The sequence below is a fragment of the Boleophthalmus pectinirostris genome, unplaced genomic scaffold (assembly GCF_026225935.1).
Source record: "Boleophthalmus pectinirostris isolate CB_2022bp ecotype Guang Dong unplaced genomic scaffold, ASM2622593v1 HiC_scaffold_18, whole genome shotgun sequence".
Taxonomy (NCBI): domain Eukaryota; kingdom Metazoa; phylum Chordata; class Actinopteri; order Gobiiformes; family Gobiidae; genus Boleophthalmus; species Boleophthalmus pectinirostris.
The window spans coordinates 25,000,669-25,018,505 of NW_026571133.1; the positions used below are offsets into that span (position 1 = coordinate 25,000,669).

The window sequence follows — 17,837 nt, forward strand, 5'->3', positions numbered from 1 at the left end:
TGTAAAACAAAGAATAATTCTGTACAATTTAATAAAAAAGCCTTTATTTACTTGACGTCGTCTACCCTTTTTTGGTAATGCCGCAATTAGCCACATGAGGTCAGTGTTGTGAGTGTATGGCATGGATCGTGTTCTACATAATGCTTTTTATTAAAAATAAATTGTGTTCAATTACTAATAATTTTTACTCAAACTAAATACAATCCTAAGTAAACCAATCAGGGAGATGCAAGTTGTAGCAGATCCATAGTTGTACTATAAGGAAAAAAGGAGGAAAAGATAATGTACTTCCGGTAAAGGTCAAAGTGTACAGTCAAGCTACATATCAAACTAGCATTTTAGCTAGATAGCCGATATTCCTTCAAAATGGATGTAAATCAAACGAAACAGGAACACTTACTCGCATTAAAAGGTATAACGACATCACGTTGCTATTCTTAATAGATAATGGTGATAGACTAGTATTTTTTATATTTTTAAAAGTGGATCGACCGTAGGATTTGAATGTTATTGCTGTGATAGTCCATCAGCCAGCATTTTACTCACCCTTCAGATGGAAATCATAAAGCTGCAAGCTGCAAACATGAACAAACATTCTTGTGGCAATGCCCGTGCTTTGTCTTACTGTTAGAATAAGATCTAATCTTCCTGTAGAACAGTTATTGATTAGGTGATAATAAAAACGTAGATGGTAAACAAGGTTCAGTATTACTCATATTGCCGTACAAATACCTGTATCATAACATTAACTTTACTCCTGTCACTTTCTCCATATTTCAGTAATGCGTTTAACAAAACCAACACTATTCACAAATTTACCAGTCACATGTGAGGAGCGTGATCTGCCTGGTGAGTCTCCAAATATAAATCAAGCACTTGTCTATCTTGTCTTGTCTGTCTTCAGTGCGAGCATAGCAGGGCAAGCGGATAACATGGAAGGCATTTCTGGTATACTATTAAAGATGGCTAGCCCCCTGCCATCAGGGGAGATTTGGTTACTACTTCTCTAGACATTGGAAGGCTTTCATGCTGCTTGTTAGGTACCTAGATCAAATAGCCAAGAACCATACGAACCCAATAATAATATTTTATTATTACAATTTTGAGGTGTTTAGAAAAATTCACACAGGATTTTAGGCGGTCCTTTAACTGGAGGTTTCTGCTGATTTTAGAGTTTCCAAATCAAGTCAAGCCTACTCTAAGATTTCAGTGTTTGTTGTTTTTTCTGGCCCAAGCACATAACACACCAACATGCTGGCTGCAGAGGTAACTGAGCTCCATGCAGGCCATAAATCACAGTAACATTTCCGAGTAATAGTTATTTATACAACTGTAGTGTTGTTGTCAAATTAAGTAAGAGATATCGTAAAACTTAAGGGCTTAACTGTAGCAACCTTACTTTGATCATAGTTTTGACTTTTTAGTGACATGTCTGGGTCTGGCTGATTTCTAATCTTGATTCTTGTTTTACAGTAAAACATAATACTAAAAATTCACTCTTTAAATTTCAATAGGAGATTTGTTTAGCCAGCTTATGAGAGATGACCCCTCAACTATTAGAGGAGCAGAGACATTGATGCTGGGAGAGATGCTTACCCTACCACAAAACTTTGGGTAATGCTTAATATTATATTTTGTTGAATATTGTAATGTGTTATTTACTTTTGTACATTTGCACTTATCAGCAATATCTTCCTGGGAGAGACCTTTTCCAGTTACATAAGTGTGCACAATGACAGTAATCAAGTAGTAAAGGATATACTTGTGAAGGTATGTTGAAGTTAGATGTGGTTAGTGATTAAATAAAACACATTTTTACTTCCTGTTTACAGTTCACTATTGTTTACAGGCGGATCTACAAACCAGTTCACAGAGGCTTAACCTCTCTGCATCCAACTCTACAGTGGCAGAACTCAAACCAGAATGTTGTATTGATGATGTCATTCATCATGAAGTAAAGGAAATTGGAACACACATGTGAGATCCATCTTCTACATTACATTACATGAATATTTGCTTCATGATGCTACTTCAACTTTTCATCTTTCTGTGCCTTTTTAATTTCCAGCCTAGTCTGTGCTGTAAGCTATACCACGCAGTATGGGGAGAAACTCTATTTTCGGAAGTTTTTTAAATTTCAGGTGAGCTATACATACACAATAAACAAACAACAGAGTTAGAAACTTTGTATAACTGTGAGAAATGCCACACGTGTATAACAGCACAAGCCTAAGTGCAAGTCATTTAGTAGTTAGCTTTAAAACCCCATTCTCTTCCTCTTGCCCAGTGCACTCTTTTCTTCTTTTTGTTTTTCTATGTTGTGAGCTATTTTCCTAATGGAGAGACAGTCAGACAAAACACCAGTATTCAGTATGCCATCTATTTTTAACCAGGTTTTGAAACCACTTGATGTTAAAACAAAGTTCTACAATGCAGAGGTAAGCTAATGATTTAATTGCTTTTTGTCATTTGTAGTTTGTAGCAGTGTTTTGGATGAATTTTACTATGGGATAAAATACATATGTTTTTATCTTTGGACACCCCCAGTATCCATTAAAAACATTTAGATTGTTTTTTTATAGCTGCAAATCTCATTGGGCTTTTCCTGTTTTCGTTTTACTTTAGTACTGTACTTTTCGGACTATAAGTCGCACCAGCCAAAAATTGAGTAATGAAGAAGAAAAAAAATATATATCAAGTCACACTTTTTGGGGGAAATTTATTTTATAAAATCAGTGACCAGGAACCGACATTTCATCTTGAAAGGCAAGTTATAGTAATAACAACAGAATAGAGAACAACAGGCTGAGTAGGCGTCTAGTAACATTCTAACAGTTATTCAGATAACTATAGCATAAATGACATAAGATAACAGGTTTACCAAACTCTTAATCTCACTCCAAATCACTAAATCCATCGAATTCTTCATCCTTGGTGTCACTTCTGAGCAACTCTGCGACCTCCAGAGGTAAACGGAGTGCCACTGCCTCTACTGTCTAGCTGTCATCAGACTCGACATCAGTTCCAGTGAGAATTATTCTGGCCTTTCTGAATCCCGACAGGATGGTCCATGTTTTGTCGATCCATCCAATGACTTCCAGGAATGTTGCATAGTACAACCTCCTGGTTGTCAGAAGTATCTCGCTCACTTCGAATTTTCAGTGGCTCTTTCTGCAGGAGATATGCGAAGAGCACGAAGTGACAGTGGTACAGGAGTAACATGGATCTATAATAATAACTAGATTAGGCATTCCCCCTCTTTCCTGGCTCGAGACCAACTAGTGGCCGCTCCATTGGTACTACAGCTCCCAGGAGCTTGGGCCTAGAAAGAATTCTTACATAAGAAACGTAATGCATTTTTTGGGAATTCAAGCTGCCTGTGTTCGGCTGACAGGGCATTGACAACTTTCACAAAGGTCAGATTTTGTAGGGATTCTTTTCTATTTTCACAATCTAAACTTTAAAATTTTGAAATCCTCAAAGTGCCGAAAATTTTGCTTTTCAAGAGTTAGCCTAGCCCCGCTCTGAGCCCGCTCTGAGCCCGCTCTGAGCCCGCTCTGAGCCCGCTCTGAGCCCGCTCTGAGCCCGCTCTGAGCCCGCTCTGAGCCCGCTCTGAGCCCGTGCTCAGCAGCTCTCACTCTGATTGGTTCAAACGCTTCATGCTGTGCATGGTACAGACGTCACACGGGCAGGAGGTGCTAGCCGCTTTTGAGGAAGTAAATGCAGAAGTGAAATTTTTTTTTGGGCCCATGCGCCACGGCCATTGAACACAATCTTGGATTTATCTTCCAGATTTTATGATAGTTCTATGAGGAGTAATAGGAGTAGCAGAAGCCTAGAAAGTTCCCTCTCTTGGCTGTCAGTGTGAAAATTAAGTTGCACTGCCATTTAAGACCACCCAAACCATGAAAAAAGTGTGACTTATCGTCTGAAAAATGTTGTAGTTGTCAATTAGTCCATTGTCCATTAGTTTGGCATGTAACAACATTTGTTTATTTTGTTTTTCTCCATTTCATTTCCATTTCCATTAGAGTGACCTCAGTTCTGTGGTAATTGAATTTTGTGTCAATATTCAACATAAGCTTCTTTTCATTCTTTGCCTACTTCATGGTCAAATGAAAAGTGCAAAGTAAAAATTGGAGGAACTTCTCTATAGTTTTATCTTGGCATTATTTTAAATCAGTACAGAGATCATTAACATTTAAATGACAATGCATTTCCCACAATTTTTATTTTGTCCTTTCTTTGATGCCCACACTTGCCAACTCATGATTAACTCACTTTTCAGTATTTTTGTTCATAATAATTTGTGGTGGAAAAGAATAATGTAATCAGGCAAAAATTTGATAAATAACCACGATGTTATGCTTTGCATTATTTTTGAAAATGGCGATTGAGTTAAAATGGTTGGCTTTGCATGGTTCTGAGCAAGAATTGCTGATCTGATTCTCAAATGCAATGATGAAAATGAAAAGCATGTTTGATTCATTGCTTTTCCAGCTGTATTTGTGTATATTGGAGGTTGTACATTACTGCGTGGTAGCCATATTCATGCAAATTTATAGGCAATTTATGTTGCTATAAATAAATAAAAAGCTCACATTTTTTGAACCACACAATTTGAAGCTCACACATTTATAAGCAAATGAACACATGTAATGAATGTTGTATTTCATCTGATATATAGTTGGTTATAATGTTTAAATTGTTTTAAAATTGTTTCTTAATGTTCTGGGAGATTTACAACTGCCACTATACACAATATAGTCTCAACTTTGCTTCTATATTAACACTGTGTCCTAAAAGGTACACTGAGCAAAACAGTTTTGCCTTTTATCATTGGTTTTCTCTTGAATACTATGTTACTAATAGTACATCTCTGGAATGAATTTTATGGGTAACAAACTTAACATTTGCTCAATGCACCTCAGATAAGATGTCATGTTAAATGACAAAGCACCTTACCTTTTAAGACAGATGAGGTATTTCTGGAAGCTCAGATACAGAACATCACCACCTCGCCCATGTTTATGGAGAAGGTCTCTTTGGAGCCGTCCATTATGTACAATGTCACAGAACTCAACACTGTTGCTAACGGTGACCACAGGTACATGCATTTTGTGCATACTTGCAACATACATGTTTTTGGTGAATTTGGTGATGCCCAACATCTTTATTCAACTGCCAGAGAGTCTACATTTGGAAAGATGTCATACTTGCAGCCTATGGATACAAGGCAGTATCTTTATTGTCTCAAGCCAAAGCCAGAGTATGCTGAGAAGGCTGGAGTAATAAAGGGAGTGACTGTAATAGGAAAACTTGATATTGTTTGGAAGACTAATCTCGGTGAGAGGGGAAGACTCCAGACCAGCCAGCTGCAAAGAATGGTATTTCAAGACTTTTCTATGAAGATAGTCTGTAAACTTTCTCTCTCTCTTTTTTTTTTAAACAGTTTTAGAGCTTTATCTTATTGTTCAGTAATATTCTCAATTGACTCTAGGCCCCCGGGTATGGTGATATAAGATTATCAATGGAAATGATTCCTGACACAGTGAATCTTGAGAAACCTTTTGACATTATCTGTAAAGTGACTAACTGCAGGTAAATACAAGAATACAATATATATGTGTCTGTGTGTGTATATTTTTAATATAAAAATATATATAAATATATATATTGATATATAATGTGTATATGTATGTATATATGTATGTATATATGTATGTATGTATATATGTGTGTGTGTGTATGTATATGTATGTATGTGTATATATATATATATATATATATATATATATATATATATATATATATAATCATATTTAACTTTGCATTCTTCAGTGAAAGAACAATGGACTTGGTGCTTGAAATGTGCAATACAAGAACAATTCACTGGTGTGGTATTTCTGGACGACAGCTCGGCAAACTGAGCCCTGGAGCCTCCTTGTCTCTACCTCTTGCACTCCTCACATCTGCACAGGGACTGCAGGTAAAATAGTGGTTATTACTAATACTTTTTTTTACAATTATCATGGACAAATATCTTCTACCTGCATTATTATGTCTGTTTTAGAGTATTTCCGGATTGAGGCTTACTGATACATTTCTGAAGAGGACCTATGAATATGATGATATTGCACAAGTATGTGTGGTCTGTCCATATTTAGGCAGTGAGAGCTAGAATTTTATTTTGTTGCATTTTAGATTTTGAAGGACCAGTAATATAACCGAGTATGTATGTTTCGCTTTGGATTCTTACCACTGTATTTTAAAATGAAGTGTGAATAATACAAATACTGTTTTAAAATATTGATTATGTATGTGTAAAAATAATAAAAATCTGTTTTCACTATTGCTTTTAAAATATATCTAAAGCAATCAGACAAAGTTCCCGATTTTATATGTACATTTGTCAGTGTCTTATAATTGGGGCTGCATTGGTGCAGTATTTCAGATCTGATTTTGCACTCCTGAAGAAATGTTAGTTTTGCGCACACCAAAATCTTGTTATTTGATTTCTGGATGTTTTTAAGATTATTTACAGGCAAGATGCAAAAATAGATCTTGCTACATGTCATAGACTTTAGTCTCAGTTAATAAAAAAAAAAAAGATTATATTATATTTTATATATATATATATATATATATATATATATATATATATATATATATATATATATATATGTATATGTATGTATGTGTATATATATATATATATATGTATGTATATATATATATAATTAGATAGATAGATAGATAAACTGTGTTTCTCACCTTCCACAGTGGTAGGTAGGTCTCTCTCACCCTCATTCAGCTCGGGTCCTCTACCAGAGGCCTGGGAGCTTGAGAGTTCTGCGCGGTATCTTTGCTGTTCCCAGGACTGCACTTTTCTGGACTGAGATGTGGTTGTTTTTTCCGGTATATGTTGTAGCCACTCTTCCAGTTTGGTGGTTACAGCCCCGAGTGCTCCGATCACCACAGGCACCACTGATGCCTTTACTTTCCAGGCTCTCTCCAGCTCCTCCTTGAGCCCCTGGTATTTCTCTAGTTTCTCATGTTCCTTTTTCCTGATATTACCATCGCTTGGTATTGCGATGTCCACCAACACGGCTCTGCTCAGTTTCTTATCCACCACTACTATGTCTGGTTGGTTCGCCATCACCATCCTGTCCGTCTGTATCTGGAAGTCCCACAGGATCTTGGCTCGGTCAACCTTTGGAGGTGTTTCCCACCTTGATCCTGGGGTTTCCAGCCCGTACGCTGCACAGATGTTTCTGTACACTATGCCCGCCACTTGGTTATGTCGCTCCATGTATGCTTTCCCTGCCAGCATCTTACACCCTGCAGTTATGTGCTGGACTGTCTCAGGAGCCTCTCTGCACAGCCTACACCGTGGGTCTTGTCTGGTAGATCTGGGCCTCTATTGCTCGAGTGCCCAGGGCCTGCTCCTGAGCAGCCAGGATCAGTGCCTCTGTGCTGTCCTTCAGACATGTGCATATATCTCTTCTCTCTCTCTCACACATACATTTGAAATTTGTCCCCACATAAGACGGAGTCCCCACTAATTTGTGTTGTATATTTGCTTTTCTATGCTCTTCTTGGTACTGGATTGCCATGAAATGAGACTTCAAGATGTTTATTTACACAAAGTCAAAAGATTTATCCCGACATACATGACTCTTGTTATTACTGCTATCTGAAACACTAGATTTTAGAGCATGCAAAATAAATAATACCAATACTCTTGTCACTAGTGTAAAGACAGATTAGGTTTAGGAGCAGTTTTCTCTACTAAGGTGCAATATAATATGAATGGTTTCGGCTGTACAATTCTAAAAACGAAATTAAAACAAATTTGTTGATGAGCAGTACATGACATTGAATAAAATCTATTGACAAATTGAGATTTACAAAAATAATATCAGACTATATAAACAGTTATGCTTTTAAAATGTCGTATGCCATTAGAAATATTTCCTAATGATAAGGATATTCCTCAGATTTCACAGATTATGACAAGCTTCCGGGTCTACACAATAAAAAGAACCATTGAAGCATAATAGCTTAATGAAAAAGAAAATTTTGCAGATGTACCACTTTTCCTCAGAAAGAGAATACAAGTGGGATGTGGTCTCTTCTGGTCCAGTTTCACTTGACCACTATGACTTATACACATTAAATAAAGTGCCTTCAACTTCATGCCTCTCTTCATTCCAGTGAAGTTGTCAATAACAAATGGGTCTACAGATTGTATCCTCGCCATAGGGTTGCCTTTAAAGGTAGTGGACTGCTGTGGACAGGATATAGTTAAATTTGTAAATTAGAATAATGGTTGAATTAATCTCAGTTACTATACATACTTTGCTCACGAGTGCTCTTCTGCACTGCCACTAAATGAGCGGCTGCGGATGTGGTTCCTCAGCTGTTCAATTAGCTCTGGGTTCTGCTGCTGAATCTGCTGTGCAAACTGTTGCCCTCTGACAGAGACAGGGCACAAATGAATTAATGTATTATTATGCTTTGCACCACAGACAGGGTCAAATGAAACCAAAGGAATTGAATAATACTGACACTTTAAAACCAATAAAAACATTTACAATAAACTTACGCTTCAATCAAGCTGGAAATGTCTGACAGTCCTCCAACTCCAGCGGCTGGCCTACCAACTGCATTGGTCATCATTCCAGACATACTGCCCACAGTGACATGTTTATAGTTACTCAAGTCTGTCCACAGAAAAGCTAGGTCATTAGTACAGTGAAACAAAGGAGACCACTCACAGCTGTTGCACCTGCTGGTTCTGCATCACACTGGCAGCCTATGAACACAAACAGAAATCTGTCTAGTCTCTCTTTGGCCAACTCTTAATACTAAAAGCCTACATTAGTGGTGGGCAATTATTTTTTCCCATAGGGCCATATTCGAATCCAGGCATGTGCCAAAGGGCTGGACCAATGTGATCATTGGTGTAACAAATCCAGGGGACTAGAAATTTAAAAAAAGAAAGAATCTTGGCTAATTCGGGCTTTTTTATCATGTATTTTATGGAAACACTGTCATAATGTGTTATACTATATGTTATGACTAGTGCTGTCATGCGATTAAAAAAATTGAGAGATTAATTAATTATGATCTGTAATTAATTAATCTAATTAATCTCATTTTAATCTCACCTAAAAATTGCTGAGAAAAGCCTTCAATTTGAGGTATTTTCATTTAAATTCATTATTACATTATTGTGGCAGATCAAAAGACTGATATAGATTAAAAAAAGTGACTTTATAAAGTCATTTATTGTTTAACAAATCTCTCCAAATTGGCTGTTGAGCCCAAGTCTCCATGAATAAGAAACTGTTTGCTGTAAAGTAGCAAAGACGAGGAAATCTGAACTTTTGTCTACTTAAAGACAATAAAAAGTCCAGTCTTTCCTTAACCATATTAAAAATATTATTGATAGAGAAATGCTTTATATATGAGATCACTGGTTTTAGTCCTTGTTTTAGTCCTGGTTTAGACCTGCTTTAGTCCTACTTTAGTCCTAGTTTAGTCCTGGAATGGATTAATCCTGGTTTTAGTCCTGGGTGTTAGTTCTGGTTTAGTCCTGGTTTCGTCCTGGTTTTAGTTCTGGTTTTAGTTCTGGTTTAGTCCTGGTTTAGACCTGGTTTAGTCCTGGTTTAGTCCTGGACTGAATTAGTCCTGGTTTTAGTCTTGGTGTTAGTTCTGGTTTAGAGGCGCACAGGAGGAAGCGCGGTTTATGCAGCGTACGCGAGAAAACACGATCCACACGCGGCTCACGGCAGCACGTCGGTGTCCGCGCAGTGTCTACGGAAGGAAACGTGGTCCGCGCGTTCTCAGGTTAATGACGATGATGAAGGTGTGTGTTTGTGTGTGTTTGTGTGTGTTTGCGTGCGTGTGTGCGTGTCCCCTCATGTGGCAGGTCACTATAGGTCAGTAGTGCAGACATCATGAGTCTATGCAGGTTGTTTTCACCAGTGACATTTAAGTTGTAGGCGATATTATATTTGTTATTTTCTTTTATATTTCACGTCGGGAGAATAATTTCCAAGACACGAATGCGTTTTTACCTGTGCACTGCTGCCACTGTTCTACTGGCTCTTCGACCTCGTCCATTGTGCAACTGACGCCGTAAACGTCGCTCTTACTGCGCGTGTTTTGTGTGGGTTTCCGATAATGAGTGGAATTGCCGAAATTAAAAAATGTATAAATGTGTTTTTTGTTTGTGCGTGTGTGTGTTGTTGTCCCAACAACACATAAAAACAGGTTTTATAATAAAGCAACTCACATACAGAAACACTAAAGTTAGAGATTAAAAATGAGATTAACGCGATTAAAAAACATAACGCGCTAAATATGACTGTAATTAATTAATCGCAATTAACGCGATAATTTGACACCCCTAGTTATGACCCAGTATTTGTGGGTGCATGTTTGTGCTGCTGCGGGCTCTCTCTCCCTCCTCCCTTCCAGATTCCAAAGTGGGAGGGCCAACCAACGAGCTGCACCTGATTATGGGTGTGGCCCACCACCTTTAAAAACTGGCTGCTGGAAACTGCTCGCTCTCTTCTCTCCTCTCCACCACGCGGACATGACTTTATTTGCACCTTGCTTTTAAATAAATATCTATTTTTGTATTCTTTTTAAACATGTGTGGACTCTCCCTTGTTCGAACCCTGAACCAGTTCGTAACACTATAGCAATATTTAAAAAATTGTGCATGGCTGCATTAAAACAGACCACAGTCTTGCCCAGGTCTGTGCTATGTGCATCTATAAAACTGTACAAACAAACTGGTCAGGATTGTTGAAAAGAAACATGCTTCATACCAAATGGTGTAGACACTATAGTGCCAATATGTAAGATACAAACAAGACACAAATTAGACCTTACATAAAACATACAACCTAAAAATGGGTTATCTTAAATATTATAACCTCTTGTTTGAACAAAAATTAAAGAACTTACCATGCTGATAAAGGCAGGGTTATTAATCAAACTGGCCATATCAAAGCCCAATCCTGCAGCTATCTGTGTCACACAAAGAAATAGAAAAATAAATAGTCATAGTCAAAATTGTATTTTAAATGTTTCTACTTACTGGACTAGTTGCTTCTTTGTGTTTCTGTTCAGCAATTTTCAGGTTGGATTTATATGTATCATTCTCTGGATCCAAAACCAAAGCTTTCTTAAAATATGAAATAGCTTCTGGATATTTGTTCATTGCTGTCAATGCCAAGCTACACCCAAAGAAATGAAATGAATACAACAAAATAAACTACTCAGTCAATATAAGGTCTGTACTTACGCAAGAAAAAAAAAAGTACATACCCCATCCTTCCATATGCTTTACTATATGTAGGGTCAATCTTAATGGCTCTCTCGCAGTCGCCAGTTGCCTCTATGTAGTTACCCAACTTGCTGTGAGCAGCAGCTCTGAAAATGGATAACAACATACATATATTTAATTACAATACAATTATAATTTTTTTATTTATATATTGGAGGATCAAGACAAAGCTGTGGCCAGAAATGTGGAAAAACACCTTTTACATACAATTGTCACAAATAAGTATATACACAAAATGAGAGAAAAGACATTGTAATTGGACGTACCTATTGGAGTAGTATACAGCATTCCTCAAATCCAGATCAATGGCCTTTGTGTAACACTCCAATGCACAGTGGTAGTTCTCCTCTTTCATGTGGTTGTTTCCTAAATGCATAAGGTTTAGTGAATATAATATCAATACAGGCTTGTAAAATAATGATCATATATCTTTTTCTATTACCTTCATTTTTTAGTTGTTCTGCTTTCTCAATATCTTCTGGAGATGGAGAAGTCTCTGGAATAGTGACATTGTCATTCTATTGGAAACAAGAACATATTTTAATGTTGATTCCAAGAATTTTACTATTGGCTAATAAGTGAGTTGACATCACTACCTTCAGCAAAGCGTTATGAAAAATCTCTCTGAGGGGCTCAGACACAGCAAGGTGACTGTCTCTAGAGCTGATCTTAAACGTAGTCTCCAAACATTGTATTGCCACTGTTGTAAAAGTACACATGTCATTTATTAAATAATAATGGAGATTTGAAGAACATAAGTAGACCTATCGACCTTCAAGGCTTTCTTGCTCATCAGAATTCAAGGTTCCAGAATGGGTTTGATCTCGTAAAAATTGCACAATTGAGTAAGCCAGACGCTTTTCCACAGCCATTTTCACCTACAAAGTGACAGTAGGTAGTAGATTACTATTTTGAGGTTGGGTCATCCTCTTGTCCCCATGGAAATGTTATTGCTTTCCCGCTATGCTCCACATGTCAGTCTCCATAGTGAGAAATTGGTGCTAATTTACAAAGCAAGTATGTTGAGAGATTCCTGTTCAGGCAATTTTTGCAGTAATATAGTAGTAATATAATAAACACCTGCAACTGAAAAAAAAAAGCTAGATAGATACTGCAGACCGGGCAATCCAAAAACATTTCCATAGGCTCATAAAAAAGTTGCACAGTGCAATTCTCTCTCTCTCTCTCTCTCTCTCTCTCTATATATATATATATATAAATATATATATGTACACACACACAAAAATAAAAATAAACTACAAATTTTAGCATCACGTGCTCATGTCATGCGTTGTTATGCTCAAGGACCAAGCTGGCACAGTTTACTCCTCCCTCGGCGTGTGTTTGGCCACACGTAAATGCAGTGATACACAACCGTGATGTAATAGGCTGTCAAAACATCATCCAAAGTGGAAAGAAATTCGCTCACAAAATGTTAAATAAACATCGACAAATGAAAAGACTAACGCTCCTGGTCGCGCATATGTATTCTTGTCCGTAAAATCGCCAAGATACAGTCATCCCTCTGCATCCGCGCAGTGGTGATGGTGCAGCCTGGTGATGGCACAGAACAGACACTTGAAAGAGTTAAATGGTGAGGAAAGGATGGACGCAATGCGCGCCACACCACCACAATACCTAAAGAATCGCATGTTGCTTAAAGACGCCCTTTTGTCCCCCGCCCACCTACCTAAGTGCTTCTCTGCCTTTGCCATTTACCGCGTCATGAGCGCTCGTTCAAGTCTGGAGCCAGATCATGGACCAGAAGTGCATCCTCTGCGACTGCGCACAAACGGCGGAAATAAGAAGCATTTTCCACACCGGTCAGTCAGACCAAAACAACTGCTGAGGGTGCTAGGTACTAGCTTTTGCTGAAGAGACTTCACTAGAGTAAGAAAGAGGACTGGATGAAATGCATGGCTGTGCTAGCATGTGTGCGTTGCGAGCTTTTTACAAATTACACAGGTGAGTGGAGTCTACTAATGATGCACTTTTTTGCGTATCTTTCTGTTGTTGTGGTTAAATTATTCTTACTAAAAGCGTTCATGTATATTATAGTGCTAATTTTAATGTGTTTATCTAAAAGCGTTTTAAGCAGCCAAAATTGCTGTGTTTTTTTAATGTAGTGGCTTTGCAGCTTCAGTTACAGCTCTATAAAGGTGTTTTGAAAGGCTGCTGTTGCATTGAAACCGTATACTGAGTGGTCATGAGAAAGGTCACTGCTTAGGAAGGAAAGAATGCCCTGTGACCGAGTATGTCTTGAAGAATTTACAACTTAAGCTTCCACCTGTTTTGCAGAGGAGTAGTTTAATTTAATCTGAAAAGAGTAATAGTTAGGCTGTACACATGTATAATTAGTGTATTATTTTTTGCAGGTTCTCCAAACCTCTTTCCAAAATGACCATCCAAAGTAAATGTGTGATGCCTGCCCGAACTTGTTCCCAGATACAAAACTTGTACACAATGAGATGGGACCTCTCGCCTGAACAGATTAAAAAACAAACTGATGACATAATCACAAGAATAAGCAAGATTTACAATGAAATTGGATCTCTTAAGATCGAAGATGTGTGTATTGAGAACACCTTGAAACCATTAGCTATGGCTAAATTTGATTTAGCATGTAAGTAAATACTATTTACTTGCCAAATCTTTAAACATGTTTGTCTTTATAATTATAATTTCCTCCTCTAGCCTCCCGGCATGTCCTTGATTTCCCTCAATATGTGTGTCCTTCTAAAGACATCAGAGATGCAAGCACACAAGCTGACAAGAGGCTGTCCAAGTTTGATGTGGAGATAAATATGAGGGAAGATGTTTTTAACAGACTTATTGTCTTGCAGGTACAGTTTTAATTACTTACCACCATCCATGTTGACGTAACTCATAATCAATGATGTAGTATATATTTGACATTTTTATGTCACTCATATTGCTACATGTTTTTGTAGATACATCGTGTCACCTCATTTGATCCCTCCATTAGTTCACATATAGACTGCAGAAGAAATTTAAGAGGCCATCATTTATAGATGCCAAATGTTACTGCTTAAGAGCCTTTGGCTGACCCACTTAAAACAACAATTTAGTGACGATCTATAGGATAAATAAAAACAGTTATTATTATTAATTTTTTAATCCTTTGCAGACCAAGTTCCAAAATGATCTCGGCCTTGAGGAAAAACGGTTTGTGGATAGACTTGTTACACTTGGCAAACGCAGTGGGTTACACTTGGCTAAAGATATTCAAGAGGTAGTAAGCTCAAGTATTTATCACATACTGTAAAATTTACACCAGTGTCTTTAAAATGTAATGTCTTTTATTAATTGTTAATTTACCTTTCAAGAATATTAAAATAATTTCTAAAAGGATTAGTGAACTTTCAATTGAATTTAACAAGAATCTGAATGAGGACAACACCTTTCTTGTATTTACTGAGCGAGAATTAAGTAAGTTTATTTATAATTTACTCTATTTGAGTGTGAGGATTGGCTGAGAAGTGAGTTATGACTTTTATGTCTTAAGGTGGCCTTGCAGAAACATATATCAATGGACTGGAAAAGACGGTAGATGGGCGGTATATAGTCACACTTAAATATCCTCATTATTTCCCCCTAATGAAAAGGTGTCACATTCCTGAGACACGTCGAAGGATGGAGACAGCGTTCCATAGTAGGTGTAAGGAGGTAACTATTATTCTTAGCAAAATAATTTCATTAACTTAAGCTTTCTTCTTTAAACAAGAGTTTTCATAGTGCATAACATTACTGCAATGTACATCGCATTTACATAAAATCTTACTTTTTCCAGATGAATACAGAGATCCTTGAAGAATTAATCAAACTAAGAGCTAAGGCAGCAGGCTTACTTGGATATAGTAGCCACGTAAACTTTGTGCTGGAAATGAACATGGCCAAGAATGCCAGCAATGTGTCTGACTTTCTTGGTATGAAAAGTTCACCAACACGGCACACGCACACATACTGTACATGTGCAACCGCCATATATCATGTCTGTCATGTTAAATTATATGGCTTCGGACACCATAATCTCACTGAAGTGGTAACAAGATAATACACATATGTAATTAAGAATGCAATGAATTATGTGTTTCGTATTTTAGCCATGACTGATACATTTTTACACAAGATTGTTTGCTTCCAAATCTAAAACTTTGTTTATTACAGATGCATTCTATGAAATGGTGAAGCCCATCGGAAACAAAGAGAGAAAATATATTCTTTCATTAAAGAAAAGGGAGTGTTTAATGAAGGGCTACAACTACGATGGACAAATTAATGCATGGGACCTGCCCTATTATATGAATCAAGTGGAAGAGTTCAAGTTTGCTGTGAACAAGGACAAGTTAATTGAATATTTCCCACTAGATGTGGTGACAGAAGGACTGTTTGGTATTTACCAGGAGCTTCTGGGCCTCACATTCACTGAGATCCAACATGCACATGTGTGGCATGAAAATGTCAAGCTCTTTTCAGCACAAGACACTCAGAGTGGAGAGGAGATTGGTCAGTTTTACTTGGACCTGCATCCAAGGTACAAAATCTAAAGATGATCCAGCTGCTGTCTGTGTTCATTAATTAAAACACATCTTCCACCAGAGAAGGGAAGTATGGACATGCAGCCTGCTTTGGCTTGAGGCCGGGTTGTACGAGACCTGATGACAAACGGCAGATTCCAGTGGCAGCCATGATTGCTAACTTTACCAAACCCAGAAGAGGCTGGCCCTCGCTCCTTCAACATCACGAAGTGGAGACATACTTCCATGAGTTTGGCCATGTTATGCATGAATTATGCTCTAAGGTAAAACATTTATTATTATAGTATTGGTCATTATGCTTGAGCAAGCAGTTTCTTACTGTAAGAGATTGCTAAACTGTAATTTATGCAACAGACCAAGTTTTCAGAATTTAGTGGGACGCAAGTGGAGATGGATTTTGTAGAGGTACCTTCACAAATGCTCGAGAACTGGGTGTGGGAGAAGGAGCCTCTGAGAAGATTGTCTCGCCATTACAAAGATGGAAGCCCAATCCCAGATAATTTACTGGATAAACTTATTTCTTCTAGAGTAGCAAACACTGGTCGGTATCTCTTACCAGATATTAAAATGTTCTTTTAAATATCTGATTTGGGCTGCACATGCTGTAAACAAAATTGTTCATTGCCTTTATTATAGGATTGATGAATCTACGTCAGGTTGTTTTGAGTAAGGTGGATCAGTATCTTCACCATAACCCTGGTGCAAAAACTGCAGATGTCTTTGCAAAGTACTGCCAGGAGATTCTTGGTGTTCCAGCAACACCAGGTAATTATAAATAATTTAATTATGTTTTGTAAATGTCAGAAGTACATATAAATAGCATTTGCTGTGTTTTTTACAGGTACTAACATGACAGCCAGTTTTAGCCACTTGGCTGGAGGCTATGATGCTCAATATTACAGCTACCTGTGGAGTGAGGTCTACTCCATGGATATATACTTCAGTCGTTTTAAAAAAGAAGGAATCATGAATTCAAAGGTACACATTATTGGTTTTGTGAAAGGTAAGGCACGCCAATCACATGTTGTCACATGTTACAGGTTGGTGAAGAGTACAGAAGGATTATTTTGGAAGCTGGTGGTTCTGTGGATGGGATGGATATGCTGAAAACATTTCTTGGACGTGCTCCTTGTCAAGATGCATTTTTCCAGTGTAAAGGTCTTGTGCCATCTTTGTGACATCATAAAACATCTGCCATGAAATAGTATTAACAATATTTAAGTATTTTCCAGAGAAGCTTGTATATGCATATATAGATGCAGATATAGACAAAAAGGGTTCCTCAGCTTTCATGTTGGTTGGTCCCTCTCACCCTCATGGGGGCTGTTTAGTGTCTTCGTAGTACTGCACTCTTCTGAATTGAGATGTCTGATATTTTTCCTGGAATCTGCTGTAACCACTCCTCTAGTTTGGGGCTTACAGCCCCGAGTGCTCTGATCACCATGCGCACATGCCTTCACCTTCCAGGCTTTCTCCAGCTCTTGAGCCCCTGGTACTTCTCCAGTTTCTCATGTTCCATTTTCCTGATATTACCATCATTTGGTATTGCAATGACCACCACCATGGCTTTGTTCTATTTCTTTGTTTTTGTTAATATATTTGGAAATGTTCTTATTTTATTATGTAATGTATATTTTTTGTAGGTTTTGTAGAAATAAAGAACATCTAATGAAACTGTTTATAATTATTTGTATTTTAAATGTTCTTTTCTGAAGGTTAATCCTATAAAAACACTGCATTTAGACTTAGACTAACTATTGATCCACAAGAGAAATTATTTGAACACAGTAGCTCACATATCACTATATAACTTAATAACAGAGAGTAAAAAATACAAATGGTAATAATACATTATAAAGTACCAAAAAAGATAGCAAGAGACAGGTGTCAAATAAGGCATAATTATATGAATG

General features: G+C 37.4%; 3 protein-coding genes across 4 annotated transcripts; 2 read left to right on the forward strand and 1 right to left on the reverse strand.

Annotated features, from left to right (window-relative positions):
• The first annotated feature begins 299 nt into the window (after window positions 1-299).
• Window positions 300-6,354, forward strand: trappc13 (trafficking protein particle complex subunit 13). 2 transcript variants are annotated; one of them, XM_020921579.2, is made up of 13 exons: window positions 300-412; window positions 781-849; window positions 1,515-1,614; window positions 1,686-1,770; window positions 1,850-1,977; window positions 2,069-2,141; window positions 2,394-2,438; window positions 4,032-4,049; window positions 4,974-5,107; window positions 5,189-5,387; window positions 5,501-5,601; window positions 5,842-5,989; window positions 6,074-6,354. In XM_020921579.2, the coding sequence occupies exons 1-13, from the start codon at window positions 367-369 to the stop codon at window positions 6,179-6,181; spliced, it is 1,254 nt and encodes a 417-aa protein (XP_020777238.1). In that variant the 5' UTR covers window positions 300-366; the 3' UTR covers window positions 6,182-6,354. The 2 variants fall into 2 exon arrangements, with proteins under 2 accessions (XP_020777238.1, XP_020777239.1); XM_020921580.2 differs by lacking the exon at window positions 4,032-4,049.
• A 1,316-nt stretch (window positions 6,355-7,670) lies between these two features.
• On the reverse strand, window positions 7,671-13,262 carry sgtb (small glutamine rich tetratricopeptide repeat co-chaperone beta). The gene is made up of 13 exons (XM_020921581.2): window positions 13,056-13,262; window positions 12,833-12,919; window positions 12,138-12,243; window positions 11,962-12,065; window positions 11,808-11,883; window positions 11,632-11,731; window positions 11,347-11,451; window positions 11,117-11,255; window positions 10,984-11,046; window positions 8,781-8,818; window positions 8,609-8,692; window positions 8,361-8,477; window positions 7,671-8,290 (listed from the first exon to the last, which is right to left on the reverse strand). Exons 2-12 carry the CDS (start codon window positions 12,884-12,886, stop codon window positions 8,366-8,368), a joined length of 981 nt encoding a protein of 326 aa, XP_020777240.2. The 5' UTR covers window positions 12,887-12,919; window positions 13,056-13,262; the 3' UTR covers window positions 7,671-8,290; window positions 8,361-8,365.
• Window positions 13,112-17,598, forward strand: nln (neurolysin (metallopeptidase M3 family)). Its single transcript, XM_020921883.2, has 13 exons — window positions 13,112-13,330; window positions 13,741-13,988; window positions 14,060-14,208; window positions 14,514-14,618; window positions 14,713-14,815; window positions 14,892-15,052; window positions 15,177-15,312; window positions 15,554-15,920; window positions 15,986-16,187; window positions 16,279-16,465; window positions 16,561-16,689; window positions 16,766-16,902; window positions 16,965-17,598. Exons 1-13 carry the CDS (start codon window positions 13,278-13,280, stop codon window positions 17,100-17,102), a joined length of 2,115 nt encoding a protein of 704 aa, XP_020777542.1. The 5' UTR covers window positions 13,112-13,277; the 3' UTR covers window positions 17,103-17,598.
• The last annotated feature ends 239 nt before the right edge of the window (window positions 17,599-17,837 follow it).

Excerpts from the sequence above, each read along its gene's own strand:
- trappc13 (XM_020921579.2), top strand. The coding sequence starts at position 367 with ATGGATGTAAATCAAACGAAACAGGAACACTTACTCGCATTAAAAG. Across the intron at positions 850-1,514 it reads TGAGGAGCGTGATCTGCCTG|GAGATTTGTTTAGCCAGCTT; the intron begins GTGAGTCTCCAA and ends AAATTTCAATAG. Across the intron at positions 1,615-1,685 it reads ACCCTACCACAAAACTTTGG|CAATATCTTCCTGGGAGAGA; the intron begins GTAATGCTTAAT and ends TGCACTTATCAG.
- sgtb (XM_020921581.2), bottom strand. The coding sequence starts at position 12,886 with ATGACTGTATCTTGGCGATTTTACGGACAAGAATACATATGCGCGACC. Across the intron at positions 12,066-12,137 it reads TGAGCAAGAAAGCCTTGAAG|TGGCAATACAATGTTTGGAG; the intron begins GTCGATAGGTCT and ends CTTTTACAACAG. Across the intron at positions 11,452-11,631 it reads GCTGTATACTACTCCAATAG|AGCTGCTGCTCACAGCAAGT; the intron begins GTACGTCCAATT and ends ATCCATTTTCAG.
- nln (XM_020921883.2), top strand. The coding sequence starts at position 13,278 with ATGCATGGCTGTGCTAGCATGTGTGCGTTGCGAGCTTTTTACAAATTA. Across the intron at positions 16,188-16,278 it reads TGCATGAATTATGCTCTAAG|ACCAAGTTTTCAGAATTTAG; the intron begins GTAAAACATTTA and ends TTTATGCAACAG. Across the intron at positions 16,466-16,560 it reads TTCTAGAGTAGCAAACACTG|GATTGATGAATCTACGTCAG; the intron begins GTCGGTATCTCT and ends CCTTTATTATAG.